Source organism: Dermacentor variabilis, chromosome 4 (assembly GCF_050947875.1).
Source record: "Dermacentor variabilis isolate Ectoservices chromosome 4, ASM5094787v1, whole genome shotgun sequence".
Classification (NCBI taxonomy): Eukaryota; Metazoa; Arthropoda; class Arachnida; order Ixodida; family Ixodidae; genus Dermacentor; species Dermacentor variabilis.
The window spans coordinates 31943716-31964611 of NC_134571.1; the positions used below are offsets into that span (position 1 = coordinate 31943716).

A 20896-nucleotide genomic window follows, 5' to 3' on the forward strand; every position below is an offset into this window, starting at 1 on the left:
GAGAAGCGCTGTTCCACTTGTTGGCGGCACTCACCCGGTGATAATGGACGAGCCATTCCTCGACGTCTTCGTCCGATCTTCCGGCGAAGGGACGCGCATCTCTCAGTTGCAGAACGGAACTTGTCGGCGCAGCTGTTGGAATGGGCCGTTGTTCGTCTGCGTCGTGGGACATATTCAGCTCCGGTAGATACGGTGGGAGTCCAGCAATGCGACGGCTCCGTCGAAGAATTTCTGGTTCAGCCTCCGTCTTCGGGTGTCGATTACCCCGCACCTTCCACCACAACTGTTACGAAGAGTTGCGAAGAAATGGTTTTATTTACAGGCGGTGGATGATGATCGTCGCGTGATAGTAGCGCAGCTCGGCCTCTCCAACGCTTCGTCCTCTTCGTCGTCCCTTCTTTTCTCTTGTCCGTGCCTTTTGTATCTGTTACAATATATATATATATATCGGTAGGAGCTATATTTTTATTTTTCACATGAAGGTATCAGCGCCCCCATATCTACCGCCACTCGACATTAGGGAGTCTTCGGCACCCAAAGTTAGGCGACGAAAAGTGTCCGGCGTATGAAAGCACGCAGGAAGGTATATAAAATAAAGCAAAACGCCTGCAAAAGGACGCAAGCAGGGCGTGGGGGTTTCCGTGCACGCAAAATCGCTTGCGTGCGCCGTTTGAAACACTGCCCTATGTCCTCTGCAATATACAGGATAAACAAGCCACGCTGAGAACATGAAAACAACACAAAACCATCGCAGCCCACTGCTGTCGGTGAACTAGCACACATTCGATAAGTGGCGCATTTCACTGCCATGTAGCGATACACAAGGCAAGCTAACACATGAATCACGTGCCGCGTTGGTGTATCTAATAAGCTTCGCTAATTTCACGTTCACTGTGTCGTTTACACTTCATCGCGCCTTGTCACGCTGTTCAACCCCTTTCAACTTGCCCTAGCCAGTGCAGTTCAGCATACTCCAGGAGTCCCCCGGGAGTATTGATGGACACGCTTTCACCTGATAACTCGTAACGCATCCGCGAAGCGACTATATTAAACGTGACGATATCGTCAGCCATCGCACAACTTCAGTGTCTGCAAATAGGCGAAGAAGTCACTCGAATGCGACCTGCGCAACGTCAATGGCCACACTGGCTGCGTCCTGATAGCCAGCTTCCAAGCCAGTTGTGTCGTTCACGAAGCCGTGCACATCAGACAGTTCATTCGGCGAAATGGTGAAGTTTATCAGCGTCATGTAGAGCACGATCGCCAGGGCCTTGGTGATGAAGCCGGGTACGATCTGCCAGAAACACATGCACACAAGTGTTTAGTGCGCGTTCGTGTGCTCTCGGAGCATGGAGGATGCGGTATTTTCAGGTACCAACGTATGCTCGAACTTTGCGAAACCGAATATGGCAAAATATTTCTGTAGAAACCCGCAAATTCGCCGAAGTCGCTCAGTGGCTATGGTGTTGGGCTGCTGTGCGGGATCGAATCCCGGCCACGGCGGCCGCATTTCGACGGAGGCGAAAAACGCCCGTGTATTTAAAATTAGGTGCACGTTAAAGAACCCCAGGTGGTAGAAATTTCCGGAGTCCTCCACTACGGCGTGCCACAAAAAGGTTTTGGTACGTAAAACCCAATAATTCAATTTTTTTTAGAAACCCGCAGGGTGCAGTCAAGGCCCCCTAGATTGGGCGGCGCGCTGCTATCTCGGAGGATAAGGGAAATTTGTCGTCAACCCTAGCGTAAGCCTAAAGCTACCAAGCAAACCCACACGGGTTTGTCAGAAAGAAAGCTTTGCAGTTGTAGAAAAAATTAAGCATGGTCCGTGAATCGAATCCAGCCACTAACCATTGGTCAAACACGTATTGAACGTCATTTCACAACTTGACGGGTCTGTCTCAGCGCATATATGTTCTGGCATACGGCAGTGGTTTTCGATGCGTATGTTCTGTGAACTTGGTTTACCATTATTACCAGCCTGGTCGTATAACTAGTTCGCGTCAGCCCAACTCCATACAGAGGGCACAGATTAGTACAACGGGCCTGGAACAAAAGTTCGATTTTCGCGCGAAGTAACCTGCATGAGATCACTGTGTTTCGGAAGTAGCATCACTTTCGTTAAGCCGTTGATCCCTAGAGTTGTAGGTGACGCTGAAGTACCCCGTAATGTTGCATAAAAATGTTTCACAGCACGCTGGAGCATGGTAGGACATGCCACTGCCCAGTTTCAAAGAAGAATACACTCTTCAACGTCACGTAAAGTTTCTAGGCGGACTCATCATAGGCCATTTAACGGTATCCGGTCATCTGAGTCGGATTGCAAAAGGCCCAAGTCCGAGTCAGAGAAAGCACACGCAACCTGAACCACTCCGTTCAGCTTCCGGAGCCGTGACAGGGAAGGACACGATGGCGTAGAGGAGCTACCGGTGATGTCTGAGTGAATACCGCCGCATCACATTGCATCATGGCGAGCTAGAGCATGAGCCACATAAGAAATTGGAGACTACAAAATGGCGACTACAGAGGCCATCGCTTTCAGGATTGTCCTACGCCAGTACAGCAACTTTTCAGCACTATGATGAAGGCGCTGTATTTGCCTCTCGACTCAAAGGAAGAACTGAAGGTGGTGCTAACAAAAGCAAACGTTTTGTTGCGATGCACACAAATAATAATAATCATCATCATCATCACCATCATCACCACCATCATTATCATCATCAGCCTGGTTACGCCCACTGTAGGGCAAAGGCTTCTCCCATACTTCTCCAACTACCCCGGTCGTGTACTAATTATGGCCATCTTGTCCCTGCAAACTTCTTAATCTCATCCGCCCACTAACTTTCTACCGCCCCCTGCTACGCTTCCCTTCCCTTGGAATCCAGTCCGAAACCCTTAATGACCATCGGTTATCTTGCCTCCTCATTACATATTACATGTCCTGCCCATGCCCATTTCTTTTTCTTGATTTCAACGAAGCTGTCATTAACTCGCGTTTGTTCCCTCACCCAATCTGCTCTTTTCTTGTCCCTTAACGTTTCACCCATCATTCTTCTTTCCATAGCTCGTTGCGTCGTCCTCAATTTAAGTAAACCCTTTTCGTAAGCCTCCAGGTTTCTGCCCCGTACGTGAGTACTGATAAAACACAGCTGTTACACACTTTTCTCTTGAGGGATAATGGCAACCTGCTGTTCATGATCTTAGAATGCCTCCCAAACGCACCCCAGCCAATTCTTATTCTTCGGATTATTTCCGTCTCATGATCCGGATGCGCCGTCACTACCTGCTCTAAGTAGATGTATTCCCTTACCATTTCCAGTACCTCGCTACCCATCGTAAACTTCTGTTCTCTTCCCGAGACTGCTAAACATTACATTAGTTTTCTGCAGACTAATTTTTAGACCCACCCTTCTGCTTTGCCTCTCCAGGTCAGTGAGCATGCATTGCAATTGGTCCCCTGAATTACTATGCAAGGCAATATCATCAGCGAATCCCAAGTTACTAAGGTATTCTCCATTAACTCTGATGCCCAATTCTTCCCAATCCAGGTCTCTGAATACCTCCTGTAAACACGCTGTGAATAGGATTGGAGAGATCGTATCTCCCTGCCTGACGCCTTTCTTTATTGGGTTTTTGTTGCTTTCTTTATGGAAGACTACGGTGGCTGTGGAGCCGCTATAGATATTGTTCAGTATTTTTACATACGGCTCGTCTACACCATGATTACGCAATTCCTCCATGACTGCTGAGGTTTCGACTGAATGAAACGCGTTCTCGTAATCAATGAGAGCTATATATTAGGGTTTGGTTATATTCCGCACATTTCTCTATTACTTGATTGATAGAGTGAATATGGTCTATTGTTGAGTATCCTTTACGGAATCCTGCCTGGTCCTTCTTTGTCAGAAGTCTAAGGTGTTCCTGATTTTATTTGTGATTAGCTTAGTAAATACTTTGTAGGTAACGGACAGTAAGCTGATCGACCTATAATTTTTCAAGTCTTTGGCGTCCCCTTTCTTATGGATTAGGATTATGTTAGCGTTCTTCCAAGATTTCGGTACGCTCGAAGTCATGAGGCATTGCGTATACAGAGTGGCCAGTTTTTCTAGAACAATCTGCCCACCATCCTTCAACAAATCTGCTGTTACCTGATCCTCCTCAGCTGCCTTCTCTAGACTACTCTCTCTTCCATTATCTTCGTGGGTGCCACTGGTACTGTATAAATCTCTATAGAACTCCTCAGCCACTTGAACTATCTCATCCATATTATTAATGATATTACCGGCTTTGTCTCTTAACGCATACATCTGATTCTTGCCACAAATCACGACAGCTCAATTAGGAATCCGTCTAAGCGACCGAAATAGCACTGGCAAAAGCACGCTGACGGAAGCTGCACAACGCTCACGCGACCAGAAACCACCCGTATCACGTCTGTGGTAGCATTTCTGGGCGCGCCAAGTCGGATTTCAGCATTCTGAAAGAACCAACCGAATGTAGTCGGAGCGCACGTTTTCGATCCCCCGAACAAAAGGATGCCTCTTGAATGCTCCGAAACGGCAACCCGAAGATGTGAAACATACGCCGCGAAGGTAGAAAAGGGGGAGGGGCAACAGGCTTAATGGCATGTGCCACAACACCAGAAGGAAATGCTGAATGCATGGCAACGGTTCAATCAGCCATTAGAAGAAGTTCGGTTTCAACTATGACAAGAAGCTGCGAAAGGACGCATTAGCTTTTCTTTTCGTCGTCGTCATCATCATCATCATCATCACCATCGTCGTCGTCATCGTGGTCGTCATCATTCTATTTTATGTTAACTGTAGGACGGCGGTCTCTCCCAGCGATATCCAATTACCTCTAATTTCCAATAGCTGATTCCCAATTATGCCTGCAAATTTCCCAGTTTCATCACACCACATAATTATCTGGCGTCCTCGACTGTACTTACCTTCCCTCGGCAACCATTGTGTAAGAGACCACTGGTTACCTGACCTACGCATTACATAACCTGCTCAGCTCAACTTTCGCATCGTAATGTCAACTAGAATATCGGCTACCTACGTTTGCTCTCTGATCCACACCTGTCTCGCTGTCTCTTAACGGTACGCCTAATATTTCTCGCTATATCAGTTCTACGAATATCCTGCAAATAAAGATGTTTTCAATCAATCAATCAATCTCGTTATATCGCTCCTTGCGCGGTCTTCAACTTCTCAAGCTTCTTGTCCGCGGCATCACAAAACTGCGAAACCTCACCAGGAGTGGTTGCACGAACATTTAATAATGAAAATATAACGAATTTAAGAATGCATTCTTGAATGTTCCGTAGACAACTCCTAGGCCGCACTAGAACGCATTCTTAAATTCGTTATTACTTAATTATTTTATTAACAAAAATATAACGAATTTAAGAACGCGTCCTTGAACATTCCGCAGACAACTCCTAGATCACACTATAACGCGTTGTTAAATTCGTTATTTAATTATTTTATTCACGAAAATATAAAGAATTTAAGGACACGCTCTTGAATATTCCGTAGACAACTCCTATATCACACTAGAACGCGTTCTTAAATTCGTTATTATTTAATTATATTATTAATGATATTATAACGAATTAAGGAATACGTTCTTTAATGTTCCGTAGACAACTCCTAGACCGCACTAGAACTGTTTCTTAAATTCGTTATTATTTAACCATTTCATCAACGAGAATTTAACCAATTTAAGAACGCGTTCTTGAATGTTGCGTAGACAACTCCAAGACCGCACTAGAACGCGTTCTTAAATTCGTTATTATTTAATTATTTTATTAACGAAAATATAACGAATTTAAGAACGCGTTCTTGAATGTTCCGTAGACAACTCCTAGACCGCACTAGAACGCGTTCTTAAATTCGTTATTACTTAATTATTTTATTAACGAAAATATAACGAATTTAAGAACACGTTCTTGAACATTCCGTAGACAACTAGACCACACTATAACGCGTTGTTAAATTCGTTATTTAATTATTTTATTAACGAAAATATAAAGAATTTAAGAACACGCTCTTGAATGTTCCGTAGACAACTCCTAAACCGCACCAGAACGCGTTCTTAAATTCGTTATTATTTAATTATATTAATAATGATAATATAACGAATTAAGGAATACATTCTTGAATGTTCCGTAGACAACTCCTAGACCGCACTAGAACTGTTTCTTAAATTCGTTATTATTTAACCATTTCATCAACGAGAATTTAACGAATTTAAGAGCGCGTTCTTGAATGTTGCGTAGACAACTCCAAGACCGCACTAGAACGCATTCTTAAATTCGTTATTATTTAAATATTTTATTAACGAAAATATAACGAATTTAAGAACGCGTTCTTGAATGTTCCGTAGACAATCCTAGACCGCACTAGAACGCTTCTTGAATTCGTTATAATTTAATTATTTTATTAAATAAAATATAACGAATTTAAGAACGCGATCTTGAATGTTCTGTAGAGTACTCCTAGACCATACTAGAACGCGTTCTTGAATGTTCCGTAGATAACTCCTAGACCGCACTAGAACTGTTTCTTAAATTCGTTATTATTCAACCATTTCATCAACGAGAATTCAACGAATTTAAGAACGCGTTCTTGATTGTTGCGTAGACAACTACTAGACCGCACTAGAACGCGTTCTTAAATTGGTTATTATTTAAATATGTTATTAACGAAAATATAACGAATTTAAGAACGCGTTCTTGAATGTTCCGTAGACAACTCCTAGACCGCACTGCATTATTTAATTAACGAAATTATAACGAATTTAAGAACACGTTCTTGAATGTTCCGTAGACAACTCCTAGACAGCACTAGAACGCGTTCTTAAATTCGTTATTCTGTTTGTTATTAAATGTTCGTGCAAGCCGCCCCAAGTCAAAGTTGATGTGTGCGCAATAAAGATGTCATAATCCGTTGAAAAAATTTTTTTTCTTCGAAATAGCCGGACACTGCCCCGTTCTGCCTACCGATCACTCGAACGCTGCATGGCTACGCGAAGCTGCCGGGGAGCATGAATTTATTTGCATATAATAAGCATTCTTGCGCGGCAGCATAACGTTGTCGAGTCGTTCTGGCACTTTTACGACATCGCACTGCCAACTCTTCTTCACGCAGGATACGTTTCAGTGGCATTTTTAGCCCTTCAGTTGCACATCGCCGCGATTTTCGACCAGCCACGGCAAGTTGAACAAGGCGAAGCGGGCCAATCGCACACGCCGGCACCACCCTCTTAATCCGATTATTTACTTTCACTAGACTAACTCGGCTCCACCGAAATTCTACCAACTCCTGCGTGATCCTTGCCTCGTGTCAGCCAACTGGTTTAAAAGAAACGGTCAAGACATGCAATGTCATTCATGTTGAAAGCAAACAAAAGTGACTTCCTATAAATGAGGAGAGCGTTTGAGTGGTGTGTTCAAGTAACGCTGCGGGTCAACGCTCTATGCCTGCGTCGGCGTTTCTGTAAATTTGACGTTAGGAGATTGGAACAACAAATTGGAATGGTTTTACACTATAAGGCCCATGACCAGCGTTTTCTTTTTATGTCATAGGCTTACCTCGGTGACGTTACGACTGGCCCCGATTGCCGTACGAACACGAAGCGAAGCAAAGTGGCACGTGACAACACAGCACAGAAAATGGTTGGCTTTGTGTGACCGATACTCACGACAATATACCACGACCTACCGTTCTGTCTGCTCGAAACAGGAAGTGCTATTTTTGGCAGTGACAAAATTCGCCATGTTGTCAAATTCGCCATCTAAATTGTCAGCTCTGATAGGCTCAGAGGGCTGCTATACGGCTTCTCTCATTTGTTCAAAGTGCCGCCATTGCAGAAGTTGACAATATGGCGGCATTTGAGAATGTCCACACCGGCACCCAGGGGATGAAAATTTCTGGCAACGTCGCTGCAGCACACTAACCATTTGAAGCGAAGTCATGCTGCCCAACTCAAAGGCCATAGCGTTGTTTGGGCTCGCCGACGGGAGGATGAGGCTCAGCTGGCACACCACGCTCACCGGAAGTAGGAACAAGTGAGGTTCTCGATGCAGCTTGCGCGACTGCGTTGCATCGAGTGGACAGTGCCGTGCCTCGTTAGCTCTTCAGCGCGCTCCAGAAATGCGCGGGTTATTGGCTGCTCGTTTTGCGCATTCATCCCAGAGTAAACGGCAGTGTTGCTTTTCTGCATCCGCGCCCTCGGATGTGCACCGGCGTTGTGCGATGAGGATGTCTGCGACGTGCCTTACGGAAATCCTGACAGTTTACAATGCGGCGCATTCGGTCGCATTGTAAACCACTTCGCAATAAGTAGATTACTGTCTCGCCTCATTCTGGGCATATTATATTAAAAATTATATTATGCAATGCCACGTACTGTGGAAACCGGTGTTAGCGAAGCTTTGATGAGCCTGCAAGACAAACCCGCTCATCACATCACCGAAAAACTCAGAGCACTTCGGCGACGAACGCATCATAACCTGCCCGTAACGGGTCTCCAGTCGCTGTGGCGCACCTTTCACGGCGAGGCAAATTTCATTCAGGGGCAATGTTCTCGAGGGATTAATTTCCGATGTACTTAAACTTCGCGCGAGATTTGGCCTGTGTGGGCACCGGCTGCGTCGAAATAGACGGCCGATAGCGCACCTTTAGCCCTCTGCGAAGATAGCGAGCTTGGCACAATGCCATCAACGTTGTCAGCCATATACCCCGACACGTCTGGTGCCGAGTCACGCGAAATCTCGGCAAAATGTATTTGCGACCGCAACAGTATGGTCTTCTTTTACTTGGTCGACAGCTTTTACTTGGCGAGACGGACGACGACACGCCAAATCCCGGAGGGGTAAGCAAAGAAACCGTTGCCTTAAAATAGCAGTATCGCTGATGGGACTTAAAACAAGCACGGTCTACCGACACAACAGCCCAGTGCTCTACCCGTTAGTAGGGTTGGCAATATCAATGGATGATTAATCGATTAATCGATTAGATGTATCCCGCAAAACAACTATTCTTCATCGATGTCCACCTTTCACTCAATCGACTTAATCGATTAGACCTGTTCGATTAGTCGTTTTAGAGAGTTTGACAGGAGGGGCGTGAAAATTTTGAAATCGCATTGGAATGGCGCCGCATGAGCACTGGCTGTGTGGCTGTGGTAAAGCGACTGCCGACTGTATTTTTTTCGAGTCCCGAGTGACGCCGAGCCGAGCCGTTCTCTTATCTTCCCTTACACCGCACACACCACCACGCTGCCCGAAGCCTGAGGCTTGAAATGCCTTCGAAATTCAAGGCATACTATGGCAACCCAGCCGTTGGATCCTCGTGCCACTTCCAGTCCACTGAATACGTGGCACACAGCAGGCGCGCCGGTACGTAGCATGTATTTGACGTAGCGAATAAATTACGGGGTTTTACGTGCCAAAACCATTTTCTGATTATGAGGCACGCCGTAGTAGGGGACTCCGGAAATTTTGACCACCTGGGGTTCTTTAACGTGCACCTAAATCTAAGAACACGGCTGTTTTTGAATTTCGCCCCCATCGAAATGCGGCCGCCGTGGCCGAGATTAGATCCCGCGTCCTAGCGCTCAGCAGCCCAACACCATAGCCACTGAGCAACCACGGCGGGTTTGACGTAGCGATGGAGTTCATGTCGATTCCAGGAAATCTATAGCGTCCGAGCACTTATTTTCGCATGCTGGTTGTGTGTCATTCAAATTTTATAACATATATTGTTTATATTTTCAAAAGCCACAGTGTCAATTATATTTAGTTTTTAACAAGTTAAACATTATCCTTTATCAAACGTTTATAGACTCGTGTTTCAAACTTGGTTCCACCTCTCAATCATTAAGATAGGGTCCTACAAAAGCAGATAACTGTGTTTCAAGCTTTCTGAAAGGGACCGGCAAAAATTTCGCTTAATTAATTGTGCCATGACAAACCCTGCATCAAAAGCGATAAATCGACTAAAGGTTAAAATGATGAATGATTAGTCGTTAATCTAATAAAAAATTAATGACCATCCCTGCCCGTTAGCTACATACGCATGCATAGCACAAGAGGATAACAAGCTTATTTCACTCCTTCAAACCCACGTTGTCTAGCGCGTCGAGACGGTCGGCGCGCACGTCACGTCAGCGCGCCTGTTTCTCTCATCCTTCCGTGTTGCAGCCAGTGCTTTGACACGCTGCGTGACAAGGCACCGCCTTTGGGAGCGGCCCAGGTCGTAAGATGTAGCAACGTAACGCTGCATCGCCGGATTACGATAAATCAACCTCCATGCCATCGTTGTCGCCATCGTCGTCAACTCCTTCTCGTCGTGTCGTCGCCTTGTCGTTGCCATCACCCACGCTCGCTCTACGTGTTGCGCCATATGGCAACACATTGCGGAAACTCTTACGATGCTGATAGCCACGTGCCTGTCTTATATAGGGCGCAATTTTTTTAGCTGCACTAACTCCTTTTTTAATCGCCATTGTCAGATAGCCCAATTCTAACCCTTGGTCTAAATTACTCGACGAGGGCGCCATTACTTCTAAGAAAAGTTAAAATGCATAATTAAAAAATAACATAACTAGGCTAAGCAACTTTTTATGTAACTTATCTTAAGGCACATATTTGAATCTACGAATTATAGCCGGCGAATTCGCAAGTTGTATCCACTCGGAACGAATTCTCAGGGCTGTTTCGAAATGTTTCAATATGTCCGACGAAATGTACTGGCGTTCCAGCTATTTCTTTAAAAATGAAGGTAACTGGAGCACCAATGCATTTCATCTGAAACTTTGAAAATTATTATCTCGAAACTGATGCAGTCCTGATGCAGTCCTTGCGAACTCACCGGCTATAATGCGTAGGTAGATATGTGACACAATTAATTAGGAAGTTCATTAGCGCAATGAGCTTTTATATATATATATATATATATATATATAGCGTTGTTTCGGCTCGCCGACGGGAGGATCAGGCTCAGGTCATCACGCTCACCGGAAGTAGGACTAAGTGTGGGTCTCGATTCAGCTTGCGGCACAGCGTTGCACCAAGTGCCCGGCCTCGTTAGCTCTGCAGCTCGCTCCAGCAAGATATTGCGCGGATATTGCGCGGGCTCGTTTTGCATATTTATCCCAGAGTGTATAAAGACGCGCGTGGACGCGAAAGAACAAACCAGCAAGAACGCAATTCTAAGCGCGTAAGCGCTTGTTTTGGTTATCGTGTGCGCGTTTAACCCATGTTCCTATGTAAAATGAATTTTTATGGTAGTAGTAACCATAAAAAAAATACTTGTTTCTGAATTGACAGTATTAAGAAGCAACTTTAATCTCTACCCGCCGCGGTATCCCACTCTGGCTGCGCTGATGAGCTCGAGGTGGCGGGTTCGATCCCGGGTGCAGCGGCCGCACTTCGATGGAGGCGAAATGCAAAAACGCTCGCGCACCGTGCATTAGGTGCAACCCCGGGTGGTCAAAATTAATCCGCAGCCCCTCGATACGGCGTGCCTTATTATCAGACCGCCATTTTGGCTGATAGAACCCTAGAAGTTAAAGAAAAGCTGGCTCTCCCGTAATCGAGAGTAGAAGCAAGCATGAAAGCGCCACTGGCAAAGCAGATTGGTCTGACATGATACTGGCCATGATCTTAATATGGGTGTAGCGCACGTTCGCAACGGCGCACCCCACCACACCACACAGCGCCACACCATACTCCACACCATACTGATCCATGTCGACGCAGTCCTGTCACTGGCAGAACTTCATTGTAAGTCGCGTCGCGGTCAAGCAGCCATCCGCGGAGCGCCGGACACTACTGGATTGGACGCTGCCGGACGCGTCGCAGACCTCACGGACCGCATCGTTGAAAAGACCACAGGCAACTCGGCCTCAGCGCCAAAAGATGACAATGAAGTGTATAGTGTCCTGCATCTGCATCCTGAACGTCGCTATTAAAAATGACTAATAAAACTTCAGCGTACTAGAAGTTACAGCTTGAGTGGTATTGTGAACGAACATTTTGAAGAACTCGGGAGTAATATTTTTTTTTGTAATCTGTTCGAGAAGTAACTAGCGTATGTATACGCTCTTGACGGGTTGCCCGGATGAACTCGTTTTGTTCTCACAACTTGCCCGGATGTTTTCTCTTTTGAGTGCCCGGATGACGGCTCTGGTTTTTGGCTCGGGGTCACTTGAAGGTTGCCGACAACGGGAGCTAAATGCATTTCATGCTTAAAATAACTCGAATATCAATTTTGTTCACCTGTTCCTATGTTCCGAGGTTCCTGTTGTTCCTATGTCCTATGTCCTATGCCTCCGTCATACTAAAATTTCTGCTATAATTCTAAAATAAAAACTGTACAGCTTCTTTCTGAGCCCTTTCTACTTTTTCTATGTATATGTGGGTTCAAGGATCCACACCATGCTGGCATATCAAAGTATTGACCGGACGTTGATAACAGACAGCAAATCGTTGTAGCTTTCGCGAGAAAGTCCTTTTGATTTCCCTTCATAAATACAACGGCGCGAGGCGCTTTGTGGAGAATGGGATCAATGCGACGTTTCCAATGTAAATCAGGGTTATCATGATAAATTCAAAATATCAATAATAACAAGATTTCCCGATATAAATTAGATTTGGGAATACATTTTACGCTGTTACCGCATTCGCAGTGAGCATGGTCAGTGAGCGCAATCATTTAACTTCTCGGAAATTTTTGTAGATGCCCTTTTCAGGCAAGATTGCTGAATTTTAACATATTGCTGGGCTTGTTAATGCATCTCGACTGTATGGTTTGGCCGGTACAACGTAGTACAGGGACCCATGACTTTCTGTCCTGCACGTGTTATGTTATACTGGCCGAACAATTGTCGAACAGTTCACAAAGCAAACAACTCATTCCTTGCTACTGTTGTGACATTCCTTCAGCTAAACACAACACCTACAAGCTCAGTGACGATAGCGTTCAATGTGGATTCGGACTGAGCATCGTTTAAAATCCACCGACGTACTATTCTGTATCCGATCCTGGTGAAGTGGCGTAGCCGGCTCTTGAATGTGGTCAGCTCACCGAAGCAGCCCATAATCAGCACCGAGATGTATTGGTGGTAGAAAGGCGGCATGGTGAGGTTGAACAGCTTCTCCTCGAGCATCTTGTACACGCCGTTATTCTGCGAACGGCAGTGATGAGCCGATGCCAAATCATGTGCTTCCATTCAACCAAGTGCTAGCGCTTAGTTGAGCACATTTAACTGCCGGCAGTGATCTTAGGAATACAAGTCGAACACGAAAAATTTCGTAGATTCCGAAGCTTTCAGGAACTGACAGTAGAAGCAGAAAACACAGGTATAGTGGAAGCGAAGTGGGAAGAGTACGATAAACACTCGCCGGGACATATCAGATCGTTCACCGCGAGGCATGAGTGTCCAAGACGTAAAAATGTCGAAGTGTGTGTGCACTTCAAATAACTGGATTTGTTTAAAATCGAGAGCAAAAGAGCCAACATTCCTGCGCTTGAGTTCCACAAAGCTCGGAGCGTAATCATGAAACGAGCGATGAAGTGTAGGTCATTGACGTTTGGAATGACGCCTCATTTTCTTAGCATCCACAGAGACCGATTTCGGCTAACCCGGAGTGATAAGTGAAAACGCCACAGCGCCCTCTGTCTGGTGCAAGGTCCTTATGCACGTCGTCTAAAATTTAAAGGCAGAGTGATGATCGCTCAGCCAGAGGACAGTTCCCTATCCCAGCTTAACGGGGTTATTGAAGGGTGCCTGACACGGTCAACCAATGTTCGTACTTCAAGGTTTATTGGAGTGTTTCACCACAGTGCCTACAGTACGATTGCCACACCACAGTACGATTGCCTTCGCAATAAATAGCTCCGAGGGGCCTGCTTTGTACTACACGCGCTGGTTGCGGATGTACCTATAGCGCCGCATTGAGTGCAATGCGGTATACCATATTCAATGGACACGTGAAGGACAAAATTGAAATCACGTGAGAGTGAAGACCACAGAAAGCCGCACCCAAGGAGCTGACGAGCAACTCAGAATAGTATTCAACTCACTTGGCCGAACCGAACTCACCTGGCCGAGTTCTCACTAACGAAAAGTACAGGAACAATTCACGTAGCGAGTACCGTAAATGGTTGTAGGATTGAATGAATTGGCTAACAATTGGCTAATCTCGCGTTGCAGGATTACCATGCGTTCCCGAACCGTCGGCGACCACTGCGGCAGTGTGAGCGTACGATACGTAGTGTCCATATGGTAACGATAAGAAGCCCATCGCGCCATAGCTACTACGCTATCAGAACTGTAGCACTCCGATGTAGTACGTGTCTCGCGCACAAATATATGCGAACGAGGTCAAGAAAAACTTACCACAAACAAGCAACAGGCGGCAGAACGTTTCGCGCACAATAATACATGACTACAGGAAGCCCCAAATGGCGTGGCATTTACCGCTTTAACTCAATGCTGCTCACTGAACAGCGGTCACGAAACGCCCCCGTATATGCAGCCACTCACCTCTATTGCCGTGGTGACGGTGGAGGAACTGCCCAAGATGAAGATGACGCCCCAGGGAAGGCGCTTAAGCATGTCAGCCCACTCGATGATCTGCGTCTGGTGTGCCTCGGGGAGGATGTCCGCGGGAAATAGAAAGGCCAGCATACCCACAATGATGCCAACCGATGCGTCCGTCACCTCCCTTCAAAGCGGAATGCTCACCAAAGCGTCACCTCCCTTCAAAGCGGAAGTCTTATCACGTAGTCTTTTATGGCAACGTGAGCTCTGACAGAGTATCTGATCGCTTGAATTGACTACGAGCACTAGATTCGATGTGTAGACAAATACGCTTACTGGTCGGCAAATTTTGTCAGTCGATACTTCGCGTGACAGACAAAAGCACGTGGTGCGTGTATTTATGCTCTCAGTGATACCTGAAGGCAACGGTAATGATCCTTCAAGTGAATAGCAGCTGCTTTTTTGGCGCCTTTATGATGACATTACCAGTGACAGGTGCATCCTCATGCAAGTGTCATCGTAATGTGCAGCTGGTTTCTTTCCCATTAGAGGTAAATATTACTTCTAAGAGAACGCTAAGATTCTAATTAGCACCGTTTAATTATTTTTTTTCGCGTACGATAGAAAATAAAGGTGTTTGTAGATTAGTTGCACAGGTTGTTCGCAAGTAAACATCTAAAACAATAAGTCATATAGGTGTCTATGCGAAATCAGCCTTGTGTTGTCGTAGCCTTACTTTACAGCCGCAGGAGGCACACGGCTCATAAAACACCGAAAACATGTCCGTGATGCACCCGCTCCCGCTTCGTCACTGCCTCCATCCGTATGTCTCCGGCCTTCAGCAAATCATGTTTGTCCGGGGCGCGAGCCAACAGCACAAAGGTTACTCCGAAAGGGTCGCTTCATGCGCGGTCAGTGCGTAGGACGGTTGGAGTGATCGGATCATTTAGAGAGCCGGAACGGTGGGCGGTAGTTGCATCCAATTCAGAGTCGAGATGGCGCCTCCGAATCCCAGTGTAAGGTTTCCTTGCTTAAAAGATAGCGGGGCTCAAAAGTACAGTGCCTGCGCCAACGTGGATATAAGATGTGGTCTGCTGAACGTGAACGTTGCACCGCACGCTGTCCTGCCACCGCGATAGCAGGAGGTCGAGCTCACGCCGCCAGTGCTGAAAGTGAGTGTAACGCATCAGCCAGGCGCCTCCGAGTAAAGCACTCAGTGGCGCGAGCGGCGCAAGCAGCCGCAATAAGCACTTAGATGGCGACCTAAATTTCTGTCGTACGGTCGTCCATCCTACAGATTAAAAATTTGCGAAACCTCCCTGAACGGGAATGATCCAAGATATGGGTAGTGGTAGGCCTATATTCGGCTTCGGCTTGCTTCTGCTGCTGTTGCGGCTGTTTAGTGCACGTATTGTGGGGAGAGTAATTGTTGAGTATGTGTGTGGAACCAAAGACAACGTATATAAATACATACACTCACGTAGTCTTGTATTTCACATTCCATACACGTACACTCTCCTCTTTCCCTCTTGTGTTTATTGCACTTCTCCCTCGTGCTTCCCATTGTACGTGTTTGATCCCACTATACACTGAGTAACGGGTCTATTGGTGCTGAAGTATGACAAGCGTACTTTAGTGTCTTTTCGTTTTGGATGCCACGTACGTATACTTGATCAATGACTCATTCTTGTCTTCTAGTACGCACGTATGTAGAGAGTATTAGTCCGAACACTTCCTCCAGGTACTGCGGCAACTATCTGTTTACGGCCTTTGATACGTCCACGTTCAAATCACCCACTACAATCACGGGCGTTCTCTTTTCCACCAAGTTGTCATAACCAGGAAGACAGAGTTCAGAGCGTACCGTACGAGACTCACTGACATAAGTATAGTGCTGAGTCGTTATCACGCCACACCTGCCGGCCACTGCCAAGCGCGCACACAATGGGCTTAAACTGCGCATTCTCCCCTTATATTGGGAAAGGGTTCAATACCGGGAAACTATCGGCCTGGCATTGCACTATTTCCGGCATCGGCCCACATTTCTTGGCCCCGGACGAATGGACAGAATTTTCGGGCCTACTTTCCCAATGCTACGCATTAAAAGGCGATTGCGTCGCAGCAACAGCGAAAAGCCAATTCTGCTTCACAAAGAAACGCCTACAAAAGAAGTTGACGGCATATTCACGGAAAGTCTCTGTGGATTGTCTCTTTTATCAGCTAAATTTGTTAACCAAATTTTTAAATGGTAGTTAGACTATGGAGTATCAGTGTATAGAGCTCACTGAAGGGCACACAAGCCAGGTGTCTATGACAAAATCGTTGCGTTAAGCCACATCCTGACCCACATCCAGCTTTCTTTCCGCGCCTAATGAAAGAACCTCGCTATTGTTAGGTAGCCAGAAAATGACGGTTCGGGTCATTTAATGACCCGCACCCGTCAGTATGGGCCAGTCGCAAGGTCCCAGTAGGCAAAATAAAAATAAATTAAACAAATGATAATGTTGGCAAAATAAGTATATAGACCACAACAAGCCAAGGAGGGCAGCGAACACAATGTTATGAAGGCTTTTCAATTTTAGCAATGCTCACCTTTCAATGCCGAGCCAATCTCCCCATCCGGTGCTCATGAATGTAGGCTCCCGAAAAATCAGCAGGACCATGGCCGTGCCAACGAGGAAGGCGGCGATGTACTCGCCGTAGCTGGACGTTAAAAGAAAAAGATGAACGCCGCCGCTTCGGAACTATTCTGCGTTTACGTTCACTGAGCCTGAAGCGGCAGTTTTTGCCGCAGAAGCGGTTTTACAGCGAAGCCTCGGCCATATTAGAAAACGCTTAAGCACGTTTGCACGAAATGCGTGAACAACTATAACCTCTTCGGTTCTCACTTCCTCGGGAAGCTCGCGTCTCGAGACGATTCAAACGATTGTTCACGTTCACAAGGACACAAATGTGTCACAACGCTTCTATGCATCTTTCTGGACTCCTAAATGCACCCTCTGCGATCAGCCATGATCACTTGTGGAATAGAGAAACCTAACAGTTTCAGTTTTGATTACCGGTTTCCGCAGTGAGGCACTTGGTTTTGCGATGCCTCACGGCAACCCGCCATCAATCCATTGCGACAAAGCGCTACATCAGTGGCGAAGAGGACAACAGGCTGAGTTAGGCCGAAACCGAGCAAGCGCCAGGCATAAGAAGCGAACAAGAAAAGTTTGTTGCGACCGTGCCCCTCGCGAAGACCGGGACTCTCGCCAACGAGGTTCTACTTCTATAGACACCTCCTATTTGCACATACCTTATTCCTGCACTGTTCAGAAGCCTCAGCATCTGCGGTCATCTAGTTTGTTTCAGAAATAAAATAACCCTAATCCTTTTTTGTGTGTGTGAATGCTAAATACCCCTTGTTCTGGTGAGCCAGTACCCTTAGTGAGTCGCCAGAACTGGTGCTCTCTGGCTCTTCGGCGTTCTCCTTCGGCCCGAACGTATAGATCGTATAGATCGGTATCTTCTGTTGTTCTCAACGGGCTAGCAGGAGCTCACGACATAACATGGGGAAGCGCTGCAGAAAATCATCCGGTCTAACAAAAAAGCCGAAGAGCATGACGTCATGAAGTATGACAGTCTCGCCATCATTGTCGCTTCAGTCTTTGCTCCGTGAGCATTGAGAGCGGGAACTACCTCCGCCATATTTATACTGGCGGGCAAATTTCTTCCAAAAGCCAAAGTCAGTGCTTGGAGACAAATTTCGAAAAGCTACCTTGGATCACATAGCAAAAACAAAAAACAGCGGTTAATCACCTCACAAATTGAAACTCATCGTAGTTAGCTACAATTTATTTATCGATTGATTTAATATTTTATGTTTATCTATCTATAGGTGTACAGTGTGATGTCTTTCACACTGTACCGTCAAATTATATCAGTATGTTGATGACACTGGTCCTTGTTTCATACGCTCAAAGTTACACTGACGCCATCTCTTCTTTACAAATGGCAACAACAAAAGTGATGGACTGGTTTCGGAATAATGTAGTCGATATCAATGCGTCCAAAACTCAACAAATCTGTTTCTACAACCCTGTCAAGCAAGTTACCCTATCGTCCCCATTATATTTGCACACATCACATTGCAATCCCTGTTCCTGCGACCCTGTGTGTTCAATTGTGACGCTTGTTCAATTAAATACCTTGGTGTTTTTTTTTTCGACAGTGATTTATCCTGGAACGCTCATTTCGCACATATTTGTCAAAAACTTCGCGCAGTGTCTTGTATATTGTATAATATTAAATTTTACATGCCATTGTCTGTCCGAAAGCTTGTAGTACATGCCTTATGCTACAGTGTATTCCGGTATGGGATATCAACATATGGTCATGGCAATCCACATTTGGTAAATCGGGTCAATTCCATCCTTCGTGGTATTCTGAAGCATGTTGCATATGATGTCTCCCCCAAATATGATGTGTTCAAAACTTTGTCTTTACCTGAGTTCAATTCTTTGCTGCTAGAAACTGCTGTCTTAAAGCATTTTTGAATAAGCCAGTATAAAATTCCTTATGTGCCTGTTCGTTGCCTGAGACCAAAAAATCCATACGTTACACCCCGCTGTAAGACGAGATACGGTCGAAGACTCTCTAACTATTATGTCCCCAGCAATGCTTGATTTACTTCCCCGAAGCATACAAGATGTGAAGACGAAATATGGCCTCAGAAAGGCTCTTAGACACATTAATGCGTGATCGGGAGCCTGTCAGGTTTTTTTTTCTTAACTGTTGTCTACAAACTAATAACGTGTTACTAACGGCTCTGTCGCTGTCTGCCAGGCACTGCCGTTCAAGCCCACTGCGGCTTTGGCAGGCCCGATTCTTGCATTCTATTATTCCCAAGTCATCAATAAAGTATTATTATTATTATTATTATTATTATTATTATTATTATTATTATTATTATTATTATTATTATTATTATTATTATTATTATTATTATTATTATTATTTCGCAGTGCTCTTCGTTTAGAAATAGGCAGCTTATGTTTAGGATCTCATTTTTTTCCGAGAGGTAGGCCTTTATAGGTCCAATTCCACTAACCTATCCCCTCTGGCGTCGCTGCGCCTCTCGAAGGTCATCTTGATCGAGCTGCGTTTCCCCACCAAAGAGCGCTACGAAACGGCGCATTGAAAAAAACAGCCCGGACGCGTGCAGGGTCTCTACTGTATGTCAGCCGTCTTTCGAAGGAAAAACACTCAAAAGAAGATATCGTAAAGGCTGCTCGAAAGTATTTGTCCAGTATTTTACAGACACGCGTTCCAGTGGAGCCAGTCGTGCTGTCAGTACACGACGTTAAACATGACAAAACAGACAACAGAGGAGGCACAAGGACGCTTCGCCCACAGCCACCGCCTGCAGCAAGGTGACGGAACATTTCCGCATCTTCGTGACGTCACATTTTGAAATTTACGTAAGCGCGAGGTAAACTTGGCCCTTAATTTCGGAGTCTTTTTCAGGGTATAGCAACGCACCACCAGAGTGTAGCAACGTACCAATGGCTACTCGCGTTGTCATTAAAAGGACATTTCTATGCTTGAGGATATGTTATTCGCAATTTAAGCTTCATTTTTTATTTACAATACCCCTAAGGGCTCTCATGCGAGGGTGCCACAAAGGGGGGGGGGGGGGGGCGGAGGCGGACACACCAACTCGTGTACACGTAAAACCCAGCCCTAGCGCTCCAAATGATGGCACCAAAGATTCCGAGGAAACAAAACAGACACATCCAACATGTCAGAAGCAGCTCTCTTAGCCCAGAATAATTATTGATGTGGTGTAACAGGAGTCGCGTTCTAATTATTCCGTAACAGAAACATCGTCACAAAAGCATAAAGACAAATATTTTGTACGCTATATATATTTACCGCCGTTAAAAGAGCAGTTATGTAGCGGAACGTCCGCCTCAGCGTAATTCATTATAGATTAATAAATTATGGGTGCGAAAACGTGATACATTACCCTGCCCTTTGTTGCGTGCTAATACACTTACTGTAAGATTTCCGAAAGCAGTTTTACTCCTAACTCCGCACAACGTTACGCTAACGCAGTCCAATTTGACTTCAAGTCAAATATTTAGTGCGATCGTATATGATTTCTATTTGTCTATATGGCCCCACAGAACCTCTCAGCCTGTCGTCCAGCTTTCTCTTTTCGCGTACCTGACATGTCCCATGATGTGCAGTCGGTCCCGAATGACGACGTTGCTCTTGGGGGCGGTGGCAGTCTCAATGATGTCGCTGTTTACGAAGACAACGATGGAGACACAAAGAGGCACAAACGCACATCAGG

The 20896-nt window shown here is 45.7% G+C and overlaps 1 protein-coding gene across 1 annotated transcript in view; it reads right to left on the reverse strand.

Annotated features, from left to right (window-relative positions):
* Window positions 1-456: 456 nt before the first annotated feature.
* The window catches only part of LOC142578170 (uncharacterized), a 29913-nt gene continuing 9473 nt past the window's right edge, over window positions 457-20896 (reverse strand). The window contains exons 7-12 of the mRNA XM_075687571.1: window positions 20767-20844; window positions 17149-17259; window positions 14560-14740; window positions 13039-13197; window positions 7964-8101; window positions 457-1294 (exon numbers count right to left, since the gene is read on the reverse strand). Coding sequence (XP_075543686.1) covers window positions 1109-1294; window positions 7964-8101; window positions 13039-13197; window positions 14560-14740; window positions 17149-17259; window positions 20767-20844 — 853 coding nt within the window. The 3' untranslated portion in view covers window positions 457-1108. The remainder of the gene's footprint in view (window positions 1295-7963; window positions 8102-13038; window positions 13198-14559; window positions 14741-17148; window positions 17260-20766; window positions 20845-20896) is intronic.